At 46.5% G+C, this 19,371-nt stretch overlaps 1 protein-coding gene across 1 annotated transcript; it reads left to right on the forward strand.

The window, feature by feature from the left end:
* The first annotated feature begins 13,399 nt into the window (after positions 1-13,399).
* On the forward strand, positions 13,400-17,117 carry LOC134153516 (uncharacterized). Its single transcript, XM_062599763.1, has 4 exons — positions 13,400-13,413; positions 13,666-14,127; positions 14,959-15,051; positions 16,448-17,117. Exons 1-4 carry the CDS (start codon positions 13,400-13,402, stop codon positions 16,506-16,508), a joined length of 630 nt encoding a protein of 209 aa, XP_062455747.1. The 3' UTR covers positions 16,509-17,117.
* The last annotated feature ends 2,254 nt before the right edge of the window (positions 17,118-19,371 follow it).

Raw genomic sequence — 19,371 nt, forward strand, 5'->3', positions numbered from 1 at the left:
GGTTCTCTTGAGAAGAGAGCCGTGCACTCTGTGGAAATAATAAAAGAGAGCAACTCTCCTCTGGATACTTGCCGAGCCTCATGAATACCACACTAGCGCACACTTCAGAGAAACACAGTACTAACGCGGCAATGGTAACAGCCCCAGTGGCTGGGCCCTGGCATGCAGGGAGACCCTGTGGGAAAGTAGTTTGACTGTTTCCAGGTCTTGGCTCGCATTAACTCCCACCCCCGGTAAAAATCCTTTTTTCCCCCCAATACCCACTACAAGCACTACTACTGTTGCAAGTTCTCTGTCCCTGAAACTGGTGTACAGTGCTTTTTGCTCTCACTGGCCACAGCTACGCCAGCCTCCACACCGTATCTGCAAGTTCAAATATCATTTCAATGCAGACAGTTACAAAAATAAAAGCCCACCGTCTGACCTTCCCGCAGAGTAGCACTGGGATAACGCATATCTGGGCACACAAACACCGCTGGGCACACACGCTCAGGCACTGGAAAACTTCATACAGCAAATACGCAAGTCCAGAGGGAGCCCAGGAACAAAAGGCACCTTTTCATGTCAATAACCTGCGAATGGCCCTCCCCAAAAACGAAAACCTGCAGTCTCCAGAGGGGGTCTGCCCCCTCCACCACTCCCATAGCCTCCAACCCAGCACAGAGGCATCCAGCCCCCACTGCAGGATCTGAGTCAGCTTGGGAACGAAAACCCAGAAAGGCTTTTCAACACCCTGGACAGACAGGAGGCTCCCCAGTTCCCCCCACCCCAATTCCCTCCAGTGCAGTTTTTCCACCAGTGATGCAGGTGCTAGTGCTGCTGGACTTAGATCCAAAGCCCAGTTTCTCCTCCCTCCCTCACAAACAGCACTCACAAACTCTGCCACATGCTGCAAGGTGGCATTGCCCTTAGATTTCAGAGATAATAATGTTAAAAAGTGGAAAGGCCAGTTAGGCTACTTGTATCTTTCCTAAAGCAGAGGTTAAGCTGGTGCACTTTGTCTGGACACCGTTTGAGTTCAAGAGCATAAAATAGTTATTGTATGTCAAAAACCAGAGAGAAAGGCATTGCTAACGCTGAAGTAACCCATATAATGCTTCACAACCTATGATTCTCTCAGGACACAAGCTAGCAGACTGGCTGGCTATCTAAACACACACATATTGAACTGCTAAGAAATCACAATTTCATGAATATTCGTACAGTCTCTTTGTGAAAATTAGAAACGTTTGATTCAGGCACAGTCCATTTAATATAAAAGATTGAATATCCAAGGACAATTCATCCAGCCCCAAAATCTGCATTTAAGAGGCCTCTGTGATCCGAAATAAAAGCTTTAGAGTGCTTTATATATCTGTTCCAAAATATCCTAATCACAATACCATTCACTTTTCAGTTATAACTGCTGTTAAAAAATGCAGTTCATAAACATGCCTGTTAGCTAGACAGATTCTTACATACACACAAAAATACTGCATAGCATGAACAAAGTATAGATAGTTTATATGTCAACTGTGTGCCACAAATAACCCAAACCTTACTCTGTTATCATAGTGTTACTTAATTCTATGTGAATGACTAGTCTTCATGTCTTGCAAGATTTCTTGTGCCATTGCATTAAACAGCAGAATAAAGTTTGGATGTGCATGATATAATCACAGCCTTGGTCAGTTTTCTTTGGTAATGTGTGTGCATATATATATATATTATTTATTTATTTATACTTATATACATACAGACACATACACACAAGTTGGGTAGAAAACATTTGGGGGATAAACATAAGTAGCTAAATAAGCAAACTGACAATATATTGGTTTATGAGAACTCAATCTATACTGCAGCTGAACTGTAAGGTATTTATATTTTTTTTTAATAAAACAGCAATCAGTAAAACTTCTGAGTCAGTGTAGTATCACACCTATAAATATATGTATCATAATATTTACTAGGACTTGGGGATTTTTTTCCTAAATGATCAGATGAAACCCGCACTCTATATACGAAGTGTGTATATATGTGATCAGAAGGAAAGAAACACCACTGTCTTTAAATATACAAATACATACATAGAAAGAGCGTGTGTGCTTGACCCCTGCCTACATACGGTTTGATGGGGGCTGTAATACTTGAGCAGCTTATAGCTCCCAGACCAGCAAATGAAAACATCAAACCTCAGACGTAACACTGCAAACCACAACGTTTTGGGTTAAAGAGCTCTGCAGTTTTTATCCTTGCTGCGGGTCGCGCTCTCAGCTGTACAAAGCGTGGCACCCTCTTCACCCCAATACAGGACATTCCTCCAAAATTCACAGTAACTCGTCCTAAATGCCCTGGACATAAACAACAGCAATAACCCAATTTCAGCTGCCTCTCTTTTTGTCAGTTATTTACATTTTTACTACGTTGTGGGTTATTGTTAAGATGAATTTAAATTTCTGCACAAATCAGAATTTAAAAGTTAGCCTTTTTTATTGTGATTCAATGTTAAAGTCATATGGGTTGTGGCTGAAGATCGTTTCAAAGAAAGTTAATCTTGTGTATTTTGGCACCTTTTCCCTGCCAGCTACTGTACTAAAAAAAAAAAAGAGGGAGAGAGAGAGCTGGAGATCTTGTCCGTCCCGTCTCAAGTTCAATGGCAGCGCTTCCCAGCCGCGGGAGGAGAAGATGGCCATGTTCACAGCCCTAATAATAATTCAGATCACGCCACATCGGCATCTTGTGTCAAAATCGAAACCGGCTTCCCCGCCCCCTCCAACCTGAGAGCTGCCAAGTCCTCACACACTCCGCATTCAACCACAACTTAATGGATGGGATATTGTGCATTAAAATGTGGCCCAGACACACAGGCGAGAAGAAGACAAGAGGGGAAGCAGACAGACACATACACACAGGCACGCAGGAGAAAGGAATAAATTAAAATACACACACAGGTCCCACAACAAAACAGCAGTGGAAAAGAAAAAAAGACAAAAAGGAACAACAGGAAAACCTCAAAATTAACTTTAAAAAACAAGCCAGAAATGCCACTTGAACACTGCATCCTGCAACATAGCATGAAAGAGAGTAACATAACCCTCCAGAAACGATTTATCTAGCAGACCGTACACCACAACAATGCCATTTCCCCAACATTATACATTAACGGTGCAGCCCATTAACTATGAAAATCACCAAGGCAGCCAGAGAGAAAACAGTATACTAAAAAGGGAGCAAAGAAACAATTTTCACAGCAACAAGAAAGAGGGAGAAATAACAGTCCGCAAGGTACAAATAAAGCAGCATTTGCATTAATCCTTTCCAGTATTTAACTGATAGTTGCCTGCCAGAGACGAAGGGGGAGGGGGAGAAAGTTGAAGCAGGAAATGTGCCAAGTTCAGCACTTTTGGACGCAAACTCCCATCAACTGATTCCTGGCATAAAAGTGTGACCCATATACAAAAGCTGCCAAAAAAGCAAAATATAAACAATCCACCACTTACATCTCATCCTGTAAAACAGAAGCGATATCAGCGTTTAAGAAGAGGCTATAACATCCACTTTGAAAGCACAGAGACACAATCTTAGTCTGGAGGAAGGAAAAAAACAAAAGCCAAGCAAGTTTAAAATATATGTATTTTTTTCAATGCCAAATACCATTGCACTGTAGTGTATGAAATAAATGGGATCCTGAAATCTGTAACGCACACCACTGGGCCGCTGGCTTCACGTTCCCAGGTAACAAAGCTACTCGAGGGCTCGAGTGGTTTATTTGTTTTTTGTTTGGATTTTCAGAAGTGGTCTTCTGTCTTTTGTTTTGATTTTTGAGGGGGGGGGAAATAGTCATTATTTGCTCAGGCTGCCTGCTGGCTCTATTTTTTTTTTTTCCTTAACCGTGACACCGAACGCGAAGCAAATTCTTAGCCAGAGCTACGGGGTAAAGGCCGTGAAGCTACAGAGCAGGTTCGGTGTCTGAAACCCAGCATGCGGTCCGGGAGAGGCTGAGACCCTTTCTTTTTTAACTTTTATATAAAATGTGCGTGTTTTTATATACATATATATATATATATATGTATTTACACAGACAGACAGACAGACAGACAGACACAGCTTTGCTTTGCTTCCCTGCGGTGCGCGGGGCCGCCCTCCGCGCCTCGCTCCCCCGCGGCCCCGCCCCGCCCCCTGAGGCCACGCCCCCCGCCCCGAGGCCCCGCCCCCCCGCCCCGAGGCCCCGCCCCCGCGGCCGGGCAGCGCGGCTCTCCGCTTCCGCCTGGCGGCTGCCGCACGCAGCGGGGCCGCGCGCCGCCACATTTGCATACTCTCCGCGCGGCAGCCAATGGGCGGCGGCGGCGCGGGGCGGGGCGGGGCGGCGGCGCGCGCTCCCCGCGCGCGCGCGGGCCCGGGCCGCGCAGCGCCGCGCCGCAGGCACCTGCGTGCGGGGTGAGCGCGCAGGGCGGGCGCGGGGCGGCTCGCCGCGGCGGCGCTGTTCGGGCCGGAGGCGTAGGCAGCGTCCTGCCGGCTCTTCGCTGCTGGCAGTGCTGCGAGCAAATGACAGTGCAGGGGGGGATAACGGAGCGGGAACGGTTAAATCCCTCGCAAACGCTTTAGAAAATTCTAAATAACTCAGATTCCGGATTATTTTAGCTTAGCCCTTGCGGACCACGCTTGACGAGTACATTTCTTCACACATACTTTTATAAAATGCTCTTGCAGACTAGTTATATAATTCCATGGTTTCAGATGCCTATCACATCGTACCGCTCCCCGAAGGATTAACTTCACTCCAGAGGAATTGTTCACCAGTTCAAACCAAAATGCAGTAAAGCACCTCAGAGGGCAAGGATTTCATATGCAAGACTTCCTGCAGAACAGGGCTCTTGCAATGAAATAAAATTGCGTGAGGCAAAAGAGTGCAAATAGTTTTAATTAGTTAAATAGCATCCATATTCCTGTTAAAAATTGTTTACTGAGCCCGAATTCTAAAGAATCTTTGTAACTGCCTTGAGACCATCAATGGGAACAAGGGGGGGTCTCTCAGGAAGTCTATTTTCTTTTGTTTGACTGAAGAAAAACATTCCAAGCTACTGAAAATATATTTTACCCTTAGAATGAAACACAAATTGCCATGAAATAGAAAAAAGAAATTAAAAAGCTTGTAGTCTTAAAAACAATGACTGTTGAGTTTTTTTTTTGTTTTGTTTTGTTTTTTTTTTCCTGATTATTTTGCAAGGAAATCAAATTTGAAAAAATGAAACTAAGGATGCTTTCAGCAAAGGTGGAAGCAATTGTTCATGCTATATGTAGCATACATTTTGTAAACTTTATGACAGCTAGTGAGTCGAGTGGAGAGCAGACCTTTTTCCATGCCAAATGAAATCGATGAACATTGGGTTTTTTTGGTTTTTTTTTTAATAGAATTCAAGTCTGCAGTCAAAGAATTACAGACAACTAACATTTGCACTGGTCATCAATATTTACCAAAGCTTATTATGAGAACTTTAGGGATTTTTCATGATAGAATTCTAGACCATTTGTTGTTCCTTAGGTTTAATTTTTTGTTATTGTTACTTCTGCACTTTTTATTTATTTATTTATTTATGAGCCTGTACAGAGATTAAGCCTAACTCTGCAACGGATCTAACAAACTGGCAGGAATTTTTTCTCAAATGAGAGAAGTAAAAGCAGGATGTAATCCAAAAAAAGAAAAATTGCATAGCTCAAAACTGTAATCATTATTCAACTTAGATTAAACCTAGATTGCTTGTCAGAGGTGTCTCTCTCCAACTTATTTTTAAATTCTAGAATTGTGTTATGTACTATTTCTCTTGCCTTTGATTTCTCAGTGTTACAGCTCTAGTGTGTCTTTATTATGTCTTTCTTTTTTTCATAAATATAATCAAAGGCTCACTATTTCATAAGAGGCTGACCTTAAGTTCCATTTATTCTGGATTTTGCAGTCTTCTAAGGTTACGCATTTGCAAATGTTCCTATTACTTCCTATTTTTTAGTGTTCATAATTGATGAAGTATGATGAGAGTGTAAAAACACAGTTTTCTTCCATGGGTTATTGTTACATATTCAAGTATATATCTGAATATGAGTAGAAACCAATTTGGGCAGAAGAATACTCACTTGCAGAATTTCTACTAAAATAAGTAACATTTGAAAATTATTTAACATCTTTATAACAGAATTAAGAACATTAGCAAACAGAACTATAAGATCACAGTTTTCAAGACTTGTTCAAGGCTACCCAAGGAATTCACTGTATTAAAAACTCTGCTTATAGTGTTGAGGTTTCCTCACTACCAGCAAGACAGAGAAATAATACGAGTGTCTGGCACATGGATGGTCCAAGAGTCAAGTCCATGAGTAGCACAGTCACAGAAAAAAACAAAATAACAATCATATTTACTGACTACACAATAGGCATGCTCTCAGTGTGGTTCAGCTATGTGCATGAGAGGTACTGCAGTCCTCATACATAACAAGGCATCTAAGAAAATCAGGTAGCTTTGACTACATATGTCATATTGCACATTTAGAAAAACTGCTTTAACCTCACCAGCTTTCAAATCGAGACTTCAAAATTTTCATGGAAAGAAAAAAGGCGCTGTTTGCTGCTCCAACAACAATTCGTTCAGGCTCATCTGAGTAATAAGCGATGGAAATTTCACAATTTGCACATGTGCACGACACTTGCTCATTATTTCTGAAAGTTCATATTTTTGCCATGCTGTTCTTTATATGCGCCCTGGCCCCACTGAGCCTCCTGCATAGTTTCCTAGCAACTAGATAGAATTATAACTCTGAGCTTGGCACAAGCAAAATGGATTCTTCTGCGTCTTCCCCCAGGCAGATGCTCTGTGGTCTAGGGCAAAATGCACTGGGCAAAGAGATCTGGTATTCCAGTCAGGAAGCTCCCAAAGATTGGTATTAATAACTCTCTGTACTTCCAGGCAAAATCTAGAATTCCTGCTCTCGAAGGGTGAGACAAATATCATTCATTCCAGCCCCACTCTTACATACTAACTAAGGGAGAAACCACAAAATTCATTCATTTTATGGAATTCCATAAAATTATTTATAAAATCCCAAGCTCTCTGCAAACAGTGCAAAGTTGTTACTGATTATTGCAGACCAGATTTTTCACTTTGGATAATAAGGTAACATAGCTTTCACCCATTAACTTAACACTTTGTCTGACAGGCAATATGGACGTTCAGTTTTAGTAAGCAGCAAGTCTTACTTGCCTTGCCCAGGAATACAGCTGGAGAATTCCACTGCACAGCACCTATTTCTGCCTAGTTAATAGTCACACATTATGTACTTTTTAAAATGCTATTCCTCTAACAAAATACAGTGTCGCACCAGCACACCACCACATCATCACCAGATTATGTTAAAAGAAGAAATTACAAAGTGAAGCACTCAAAAGACCCCCCCAAAAAAATCCTACATGTTCTATGCCATAGTCTGCCTTCAGCTGTCCTAAATAATACAGAAAAGTAGTATTTCTTCCTCCAAACGCTTGTCTCTCTCCATATACAGGATTACTTAGGAACTGTAACATCATTGTTTTTTAATAGAAAAAAAAAACACCTCAGTCTTAATGGTGGCATTTAAATGGCATACAGAGCCTTCTGAGTTCTCACCTCATTAAGGTGAACAAGAAGGGAAGGAGCGTACATCTTTGTTGTTACTTTTGCCTTGCAGCATTTTCTGCCAAGCTATGTGAACAGACCAGCAGCATATTAACTGACTTTGTACCAGCTGTATTTTTGTAGCAGATCTTTTTTTCTTATTATTATTTTTAAGTTTAGAAATTGCAGAACATTGTGAAATGGAGCCAAGGCAAGCCCTTAGAGGACAATTATTTTGGTTCCCTATTTTTTGCAAATCAAGCTACCAGATCCACATCACCTTCCTGCTCCCATTAGGGTCTCTTCCCATTCTACTTTCCATACTCAGCTTTTTTTGACACTGCTCCTATAGCACCCACGCAGATGTGGCAGAATATTTCTTGCCCTGGACACAAGCAAGCTTACCTGCGCTGGCCAAACCCACCTGTGAATGTGCACCAGAAGAGCTGCATGTGGCCCATGCTTGTGTAACAGGCTTTTTAGCTATTTTGCTATTTCGCTATTGCATGGGTGATCAGATTTGGCCCTAGGATAGGTCTGGTGGTGAGATTTCTGAGCACATATTCCAAGCCTGTTAGTGCTTTGTCAGTCTGATACTGTATCTTGAAGTGGTGAGGGAACAGCCTCTCTGTCATAGGTTATTTCTGCTGCTGGGCACTGATGCGGTGGACTGGAGACACCTGCTGCACGCTGTAGTTTCTATAGGATCTTTACGGGCACCCACATGGCAGTGTGTGCAGAGGAAAGCGACTGACTCAGCATGTGGCCTGTGGACATTCAACATTTCTGCATGAAAAAGCAAGTCTGCATGAAGCTTGAGCACAAGATTTTCCTGACCCTCATCTCTAAGATCCACCCCTGAGGATAGACATTTTTGTCCAAGGACAATGATTTTGCCACCAGTTGGCTTTTTCCACTCGACATCTTCAGGTTTGTTTCTTTTTGGTGTCAGCCAGACAGCTGAAGATCTTACAGTAAGCATAGGGTTTTTTTTTTATGTGATTGATTCTCTTGTTCCCATTACTAAAGTGCCTAAAAGAATAGCTGAGGTTGGAGAGAATGGGCTTCACAAATGCTGTGCAACCCATGTTAATACTGCAGAGATGTAGCTTCTCTAACACAGAGAAAACCTAGTTATCTCAGCCTGAAACATGGGCTTCCATCAGCCATAAAGCAGAAAAATGTACCAGCATGATGTCTCAGAGCTGATATTTACCAGTTTGAACAGCAGGGACCTTATTCTCTCTTCAGAGTACAGATGTTGGCAAGGTATATGTGTCATTTTAAGAAACCTTCTCACTCTCCTCATGCTGAAATCACTGAACAAGCAGAAGACTTCATTGCATACTCTCAGCTGGCGCGTAGGGGTAAAGCGTGAACTCAGCAGGCTAAAGGAAAGTTAGTGCTGCCTCCCAAACCATTTTTGGATAAAAATGGGGCCACTCTCATTCCTATGCCTATGGTCTGCATCATCCTGCACAATGTCTCCATTTACATTAAAATAATTAATATAAAAAAAGCCAGTAAGTGCCAGTCATACAGTCACACTGGTAGTGAACAGGATTTCTGAAGAAGACCCCAGATCTGTGCACTGTGTTGGAGTGGGGAGAAATACCTACTTCCACTAGGCAAGGTACTACTTTCCACTGAAAACCTTGTACTCTCTGGAGATTTCACTGGTTGCATGGGAAGATAGCATGCAAGAAAAAGCCCCAGTAAAGTGCTGGAGCTGGTTATGCTTCACCCTACACTGGCATACTGGTGTGAAAGCTGCAGGAAGCATTGTCTATCAAAATAGGAAGTCTTACTGGCAAAAACAATAGTCCTGGTTTTCTTAAAAAAAAAAAAAAAGAGAGAGAGAAAGAAAGAAAGAAAGAAAAAAGTTTAAATCAATATTAGAGAGAGACTGAGGCAGTGACAACGGCCCTTCAAGTCCATCAGATCATGGCCATATACATGTGCAGCAAGGTATGTTGTCATATTTTGCTGAATTGCAGTTTTTCACTAAAACTTGAAATAATAGCAGTCTTTCTCATCTCCGCCTCTGAATGTGCCTTAATGCCAGTGTTGATTTTGCTTACACCTACCAAAACGCTCATGTTGGAGGGTAACCAAATCCTTTGATGAGCCGGTTGTGGCCAAGAGCTAGTCAGGCACAGCAGCACGTTGGAGGTGAGATGAGTACTGTAGAAATGTAGCGAGCTGCATGACAGAACTACCGCAGCGGACTGCAGGTATTTTCTATTGTACAGAAAGCCATGAGTAGGAAGAAGAGTGGAACAAAATAGGGCTGGGAATTGAGTAGCTGTGAATAGCGGCTGAAGTGGGACTTTTAGAGTGCTAAAGTTCTGGGCGTTAGCAGCAGCCACTCCACAAAGTAAGCCTCTCAGAGCTCTCTTTAAAATGAAACCCATACCCCACCTGTGCCAGCAGCTGAACAAGCAGCCCTATCTCTCAAGGACATGTAAGTTTGGAGCAAGGAATTTTATTTGAAAGCATTTAAACTAAAACGTAAGTCTTGCTTTGTGCGGTAAACATAAGCTAAATTCTCTAGATGGCTGCTTTTTGAGCTCAAGGGATGACTTCCTGGAATGTTAAGAGTTTTTACTAGACACAGGAAATTTCATCTCCAAAGGTGACATTTTCAGAAGGCTTTGAACAAATGGAAAAAAAGGTCATAATGGAACTCCTCTGCAGCTTAATCATAGCCTGTAGTTGTTTGAGTACTCTGAGTATGGAGACACATGCACTCAAGATAGTAAGGTAAGACTATTAACCTTTTAGTTAACCAACCCAAGTGATTAATGGAGTGATACATATTGTAGTGTGGTATGTATTAACACAAGCAGATGACAGAGAAGGGCAACACTCAGCTCTTGAGTAGAGGAAGTAGAGAAAGTCAGAGGAAGATGCGACTGCCAGCAGCAGGAGGTCACTCCAGGCCAAAACAGCTCTGCTTCACTGGGACAAGGCAAGTCTTGCTGAAAGAGCAGTGCAGACCAATAACACAAAAACAAAGCAAATTCCACCTATTTCTTTATCTTCCCACCCACCATCTTTATCATTAGCCACCCCTGTCCTTCTGCTCCTTACTGAGCCAAAGACAGGAAAATGCATTGGAAGTAGGAGATGAAGTGGCAGGAGGGGCATGAAGAAAATACTATGAGAATCTCCAGGATGTGAAAGAAAGTCTTATACAGGCCTCACCGAAAGTAGTGGCAAAAAGGACATATAGGCCAAAAGTAGAAGTAGTACCTATTGTTCAATAAAGAATAACACAAATATTTTGTCTGTATGCATATGTTTCTGCTCCCTGTATACAGATGGAAATGCAAATAGGTAGACTAAAGGAAAAAAAAATACAGGCAAGCAATGTTTTCCCTTTCTAAAAGTATGTGGATTTTTTTTTTTTTTTTTTTGGTATCTGTGAAAGAAGTTTTTTTTTCCTAATGGATTTACTTTCCTTCCATGAAGCACATCCTTTCATGTTTTCTGTGACTGACAAAGTTTTCTGGGAAATAACTGAGTTTGTTTCTGCCCTGCATTGTGTCTACAATTCTTGTTGCCTTGATTCATAAAAAGGATGTTTTAAAATGTCTTTTTTCATTATTACTCCTTTCCCAAAGGCAAGCTATGGTAATATAATGGCTGACTTAGGAATTCACGCTTCATCTGCACCACCAAAACTGCAGCATGTCCTCATACCTCTCCCTGATTAGAGGGTGAAGACTAAAGCCAAATCACGCAGCATCACCTAACAAGCGATACACACGCGGAGGACTGTATCCCAGGGCCAACGCCGCCCCAGGGTGGCAGCAGCAGGAAAGACTGCGGTGGCCACCTTGCCTCTCCTGCCACCTGCCAAGCTTGGCAGCCGCCAAGGTGACCCCACACAGGTCGTGCAGCTGGACAAGAGGAGATCACAAACTGCTGTGGTAGGGCCAGTGCCTGCCACCCATGGGCTGTCCCCTTCCTCTGTGAGGTGCACTGGCTTGGCCTTTCTATTTTTTTTCTGTTTATTTTAATTTTATTGTATTTCCTACACTGCGGGAGGGAGCTGCAGCCAAAAATAATGTTGCCAAGCCGAGGGGATTGGCACACACTGCTCAGAGTCTGCAGCAGCAGCGGAGGCTTTAAATAGACCGAGCCTCGGCTGCAAGCTGCTCCTCGAGGGCTGGCAGCGTGGGTGGTGGGTGCAGACTTTGGGCTAAGCCCTCACTGCCCCTGCCCTGCCCACACTGCTCACTGCTTGCAAAGGAGCCGTGCTCCCTCCTCGGAGCTGCTGGCTGTCCTGCTGCCCCACGGTGTGGGCGGAATTACCCCAGCCAGGGGGTGGCAAGTGGCCTGTCCCCTCCGCCCTATATTGATTGTCCCTGGCTGCCTGCTGGCCTCTCTGACTCAGCTCCTTGCTTGCTCCTGGGGCAGGCTGGCAGGCTGGAATTGCCAGGGATGCCATGAATCCCCTGGAAATAACTCTGCAGTTACTAGAAATTGATGTGTGGGTGCTCCGGGGGGAGCCTGTGCGCCAAGTGTTACATGTGAAGTGAGAAGTGCGCCAGGAGTTATTCCAGAGAGGCATTTTGAGGGGATAGCTGCCATGATGCCATGAAAACTTCATGGTGCTGTCATTTCATTAGGCAGCAACCACTGGTGATTTTTTCAAGAGAAAGTAAAAATGCAATTTATTTCTCCTTACTCCTCCCCCAGTCCCCAAATAATCCACAGGAACAGCTCTCGCCGTCCCCCAGTAAACACAAACTTGAAAGCCCCAGGCAGGGGCCAGGCTAGATTGTGCCCCAGCAAAGTGTGGCCAGCTCTTCCTCCTTGGGGCCCCGCAGGGTAAGAAGCAGCTCTGCGTCAGGGACCAGACCTCCCCCCCGCCCCAGCATCCTGTTTTGCAGCGGCGATCGATAAAGCTGCCTCCTGCAGCAGTGCGAGGTGTAGGAGGGTCCCCAGAACAGCTCGTGTAAAGCCTGCAGCCCACGAAGCTCTGCAGTGTGTGGGGGGAGGTCTCGCCTCTCTCCCTCTCTCTCTTTCCGCCTAGCACTTGGCGTGCAAAGCAAGCAGCAGCTCCTGCAAAGCTGCACTGCCGAGCTGCTTCTTCTCATTAACTCCTTCCTCCTCCCACTGCCTCCCGGCCCCTAGTCTCGCAGACCCCTGCAGGGGTCCCCTCACCTTTCTTACGACATTCCCAGATTATTTTGCTTTCCCCGAGGGAGACTTATCCCTCCGGCTCAACCCTGCCCTGTGCGGCTGGGGCGGCCGGGGCAGCAGGGGCTGCGGGCGCTGCGGGGGCAGTGGGCAGCACCCCAGCGGCATCTTCCCGCGCCGCGTCCAGCAGCCTCTCGCCGCCCCTCTCCCCTCGCTGCAGGCGAGCCTGGCTGGTCGGTCCCTGCACTTGCAGGGGCGCCGCGCCGAGAGCCCCTCTCTCCGGTGGCCGGCTTTCTTTCCTAACTTCGGCTCCACTTCCTCCTCACACCTCCAGGTCTCCCCAACACCAGCCGCCTGCCTGGGAAGGGGCCAGTTTCTCTCTGTTTCACCTGGTGCATGCACATTTCCTCAATTCTGCTGTGGGAACACAGCTGGGTATTGCTCTGCGCCTGCGGAGCACTCCTAGCTGATACCAATCGCTTGCGTAGGATGGAGCAGAAAGCAGTTACCATGAAAATATATACAGGATACAGCAGACATGTGTTGGCCATTTCCCCTCTGACATCCTTGTGTTACTTTTACTGCAGCAGCGCTTACGAGTGTCCGCCCAATACTCTTTCGAGGACATGACACAAAGCAGGTAGGGGTGCCGCCACCTCTGCTTTGGGGAGCTGAGAACTTTTCTCTGTTTTACCGACGGGCACACAAACCACAGAGAAAACAAGGAAATGTGCAGCCTCTTAGGTTTCGCCAGCTACAGCTCCCCCTCCCATCCCCACCAGCTCAAGCACTGCGATATTAGGAAAGTTTCCACTTGCAATAGCAGCTGCAAAAAGTCGACTGAGCAAGCGGCTGCTATTTTTTTCTGGTATTAGTGTATTTAAACACGAAGCAGTGAGCGCACTGCACCCTCTCCCCCTGCCGCCCTTCCCCCGAAAACAGCCTACCCGAACAAATACACAAGGAAACAAGCTCGGAGTGCGGCCACCGAGCCCGAGCAGCGCCGCAGCCGTGGGCTCCGCGCTCCCCGCCCGCGGGACTGCTCCTCAGCTGCTCTCCGCCTGCGCTGCCTCCTTCCTTTCTCTCTTTCCAAACTTTTCGGAGCTCGCTCTGAGCCGGCACAAGCCTGTATTTATAGACCTGGAGCCCACGGCTGTGTTTTTCCTTGTGCCTCCTTTGGCTTGGGCTTAAGTCACTGGCAGGGAAGACAGAAAAGAGGCAGGCAGGCGGACAGGCAGGAGCACGGAAGGGGAAAAGAGCTAGAAATCCCGCGGTCGGGACCTGGCGGGAGGCTGGGGGAGGCAGCAGGAGGTGCGGGACTCCCCCCCTCCGTCTCCTGGTGGACGAGAGAGAGGTAACTGCGCAAGGGCTGCTCCCAGCTTGCTCGGTGGGGAAGGGAAAGCCCCCTGGCTCCTGGGCAAGGGGGCGATGGGGACCGCCGCCCCACCGCGGTAGGGGCTCGGGAGGAGAGAGAGACTGCGCGAGTGTGCGCGCCGCGGGCAGCGCTTGCGGGAATCAGACCTCTGCGGCAGCACCAGGCAAATAAACAAATAAATGTGCCCAAAGGCCGGCGCGGCGGCAGCTCGCTGCCGCCCGCCCGAGCGGGGGAGGCCGGCGGACCCGCGCCCGCTGCCGCCGGCGCAACTTGCGCGGCCGGGGCGGCGGGGGCGGCCCTGGGGGACACCCGGGAGGGCGCCCCGGGGGGGCGGGGGGGCGGGGAGGGCCCGGGGGGAGCATGCAGCTGGGAAACTTGCAAACTGCCTCGGTGCCAAAAGTAACCCAGGAGAGCCCCGGGAGAGACCCCGGGAGAGCTCGGCGCTCCGCTGATGGTCAGATACTGCGCAAAAGCCGGCGGGGAACAATACCGCTCAATTAGGCTGGAATGGGTCATTTTTTCTTTGACATCTCTATTGTGCTTTAAACAATCAAACCTAAAAACAAACCCCACTTCACTCACAAGAATAGGGAAGTAGTGGCTGGCTGGAGATGCATTTACGGGAAAGGGCGAAAGCTTTCCCTGCCTGCAGAAAGGTGACTGGGAGGATTAAGAAACTGCTTTTTTATTCCTAGGGACTGCAGGCAAAGAAGCTAGGGGTAGGCTTTTTTCGCAGTGTGCATGCTGAAGTCTCTAGAATGGCATCAAAAATCTCAATAACGCGAACTGTTTATTTGTCATGTTGTTAAGCATTTTCCTCAGCGATGTGCGCCGTATTTGGTCTCTAATCTCTGAAATGAGTGTGAAATCAGTTTTGACATCTTTAGAAAGCCTGTCCTGCAGGTAAGTAAAAAATGTGAAGGTGTGTAAGGAGCTTTCAGTCCTTCGGGCTGAAAATGAGACTTTGCCTCCGAGTGGCAGAACGGCTGGGACTGCCGGATTACACTTCGCTATACAGTTTGGCATTATTACGACCTTGTTCAAAAGCATCCTGATGTGCCATGAGGAAGGTATAAAATTAGATTAAAGTTCCTAATAACACATCAAATCCTGCTCTGAGCCTCTGCTCTGGACCCCGGGCTTGTTTAAATCACTGTCACTTCAGAACAAAACCCGTTCACCCTTAGTGTTTCCGGCTGATTTTTTCGTTTGATTACATTAATAATCTAATTGCTATTTCCTACCGGCCCTTCCAAGTGAGCAAATCTACCCCTTTATAACACGGGTGGGGGCTATTATTTTTTAGCTCCTTCGCTGGAACAAAATGTTCTAGCACTCCCTTCTTTGAATCTCATTGCGGTCTGACTACTCTTTGATATTTATGACCACTGGTTTTCCTTGTCAAACTACCTGTTATAGGAAATGGCTTCCATAACTTGGCAAATCACTCCTAAAAAGTAGACAGGAACATTTGCTTAAGTAAATAAATGTTTCTAAAATATTACAGGGAAAACCCCGAGATATTAACCTGGTAAATCTTACTGCAGGTACTTCCCTTGTACGTAATCTGTGATAACTCGACATAGATTTTACCTTAACGGTGTACTCTGCTACCAAAACAAATAAGAGCTGATCAAAATATTGCCATGCCTTCTTGTCTCATTGCTAAATACATTTGGTCAGCTTTTGCTGAACAGCTTTTGGGAGTTCCACATGCACTTCATAAATACCGCTAAAAATGCGTGTCCTATTTTAATATCATCTTAGTAACCTTGCTAACCCCTCCCAATTGCTGTTCTGCTATGCAACTGTAATTTCAGTAACCGAATATTTTAAAGTGCTTATAAATATTTCCCTCCGTTGTCTGAGGACTTCAGCTGAGGCTAATACTATCATCTGTATCCCTCTTAACAACATCTCTCAGTGTTTTTAGCTACAAGCTACCCAACATAAAAGCAAATAGCGTTGTGAAGAAACACAACAAAATAGGTGGGAGAGGGAGGGCAGAAAAAATACACTTTTGTCAAGTGATGTCTCTTTAAGGCTGGATTACAGCAATTCAGGCTTTAAAAACTGCATTTTCAGAGCCTTGAGAGCACACATTTATACATGTATATAGATACAGTCTGAGATGCAGAAATGGTAACAGGAGTTCTAAGCTTCGTAGCTGTAGATTTGGGAAGTTCCCATGCCACTCACACACATATATACACACTGCATTGAAATTAGCAAAACCACTGCATTGAATTAGCTGCCTGATCACTGCGATCTTCTTCATGTGATTTCTGTCTCTTCCAAGAGTATCGTCCCGTACAATGCCCTCGGTGGCCGGGAGCCAGCGACAGATCCGAGTCAAATGAATAAAAGAAGTGCAGACGACTCGTCTTTGTACAGAGAAGTTGAAACGTGTTTGTGTGGAGAGTCTAGAAAAGCCCCAGTTTTACGGCTCCAAATCATATCCTCAGCAGCAGAACACGATCGCTAACCACAAGAGAAGGGGACAAAATCCTGCTTGAGGAGTGTTGTGACAAGGAGCAGTAACTGTTTTATTATAAAAATAGTGTTTGTTATGAAGAAACCATGAACGAGCAGACATCCGGATACACATTCCCTGCATCTAACAAGACTACTGTCTTCGTGGTTTTGTGTGCTGCTGTCCTTCTTAATCGTTATTGTCTTTTTTACTCATAATTATGTACACTACTTGTCACTTGCCATAATTTCAGCACTCTCCAGCGCTCTGAAACTGCACATAAAAACAACAGAAAGGGATTTTTTTTCTGTATATACACATCGATAAATTCAGTGCCTATCCTAACAATATAGTAACCTTTTAATATACATTTATCGAGTCCACTTATTAGACTAATTCTTCCGTATTTTTGGTGCACCTTAGTTGTTTTTTCCTAGACCTTGAAGAATGGTAATAAACACATTTCTGTATGTAGGAGAAACCTACAAAAATATAACGCAATATTGGTATTATTCTTGAAGGTAGAAGCTTTCTCTTTGTATCACTATTTATCTCACATCCAGATGAGATGGTTTACATAAAACAAGCGAATTCTTTGGATATATATGAGCAGCTACGACATGCACCATGCACTTGCACGGTTTCTGTGTACAATGACAGTGCCCAGCCAGCCTGTGTTCTGTAGACTTTCTGCTTACATTTTTTATGTCATCAGCTCTACTGAAGTAAATGTCCAGGATGGAACTGCAGGCTACAACTCAAAGCAATGCTTCTAAAAAAGAAAACTAGTAAAGCAGGGAATGATCAGTGGAACATTCCTTGAGAATACATTCCCAGCTTGACAGAATAATAAAGCCTCCACAAAAGACTAAATATAAAATAAGAAGTCCACAAAAAAAAAAATGCAAAAAACAGTTTGGGGACAAGGTTGGGACGGGGGGACATACGTCTTCTGTTTATCATGGGTGAGGGCTGGAAGCTTCATTTCAGCGCTACCTCACGCTAATCCCTGGATTAGCACAGCGAAAAGGGTATTTTTTGCCAAGGTTGCAGGCCCTCCCGCCCCGCCTGCCCTCGCTGCGCGCACGCCGCTAGGTACACCGCTGCGCGCAGGCACAGCCGCTGCGCCGGCAGCGCGGGTAAACCCCGCCGAGCCGCTCCCGGCCGCTCCGGGACCCCGCAGAGCCCAGTCCGCGGGATTCCCGCTCTGTTCCCGCCGAGGCGCCCCATTCCCCCTGCACCTGTGCGGAGCGATGCCCCCGCCGCCGCCGCCCCGCGGGTCCTGCGCGGCTCCCGCCCGCGCACCCTGGGGGCACGGCGCCGGCAGCTCTCCGCGGCAGCCGCCGAGCCTGCTCTGCCCTTTATTAATTAGTTCCTTCGCTTTGCTTATTTGCTTTTTAATGCAGACGGTCTTCAAAATCCCACCGGAGGAGCTGTGACGGCTTGCGAGGGAGCCCGGCGGCAGCAGCGCGCCCCTCCGCGGGGCCGCCCGCGTCCGGCGGTGCAGCGCTGCCCGCGGAGCCGCCGCGCCACAAACCCGGCGGCGCAGGAAGGCGTTATTTTTAGGATGTCCGAGGTTTTCTTCCCATTTAGAGAAAAAGCCCTCCAATTCGCTCAGAGCCGCCGACGGCTCTTTGCGGCAGGGGCCCTGCTCCCCCAGGCACCCTGGGCCTCCACGCACACGCGGACTTCTGCGCGGCCGCGGGGGCTCGCTGCGGCGGCGGCCCCAGCGCGCCAAGCTGGGCCGCGCAGGCCCGCGGGTGGCGGCGCGGCGCGCACCGCTGCGCGCAGACCCGCGGGTGGCTGCGCGGCGCGCACCGCTCCGCGCGCCCCCTAGCGCCCCCCTGCGCCGCCCGACCTGTGGGGCGGCGGCTGGCCCTCGCTGCCGTGGGTCCAGCCCTCCGGGTGTGGGGCCTGGCCCCTGCCCCCCTGCACGGTGCATTGCCCCCAGGTTGTGCCTCTCAGCCCCACATCGCCCCCTTGCACCGCTGTTGTTCCCAGCGGTGAGGCCCTCTCAGTCCCGCTGCACCTCCAGCCCGCAGCTCATGGGGGTCGCAGGTGGCTGCCAGCCACATTCCGGCTGTCGGCAACTTCCACTTCCTGCCCCAGTGCAGGAGACCCAAACAGGTGCCATCCTCTGCCCACGGCTTTCCGTGGATCACATCTGGCTTCTCCACGCCGTGTTTGAGGGCATCACAAAAACGGGCTCATTTATTTGCACAGAACTTGTACTCTAAGCTGGAGAGAGCATTAATCTTGCATTACAGAAGGGAAACAAAAGTAAAAAATACTAACTGTTTGGATGCATTGTTTGAAATAATTAAAGCCTTATTTTACTTTCGGTCAAAGTCACTATTTCCTGAGTGCATCCTGCCCGTCTCACTGTGCTCCATAAGTACAATAACATTTACAGACAAGAGTCTGTATTAAGGCTACAGAAGTCACCTCAGTTCTTAGTCTTCCAACATGTAAGTGCTTCAAACTGTTTATTGGTATCATTGCATGTTTTTTTATTCATTAAGTAAAATGAAAATAAAAAATATTCTATAGCATCATCTTGGCAGGCACATGGCTTACCATAAGCCTGAAGCTGCAGAGATACTTAGGCAAAGCTTTTCCACAGAGCTGTAAATTTCATGCAGTCTAACTTTGCTCCATGTGCTTATTAATGCCATCTTATTAAGAGAAATTTTTGTTTGCTGAGGATTTTTTTTTTACTTTCCTTTCCCTCGCTAACATCTTAATCAGCT

Source organism: Rhea pennata, chromosome Z (assembly GCF_028389875.1).
Source record: "Rhea pennata isolate bPtePen1 chromosome Z, bPtePen1.pri, whole genome shotgun sequence".
NCBI lineage: Eukaryota > Metazoa > Chordata > Aves > Rheiformes > Rheidae > Rhea > Rhea pennata.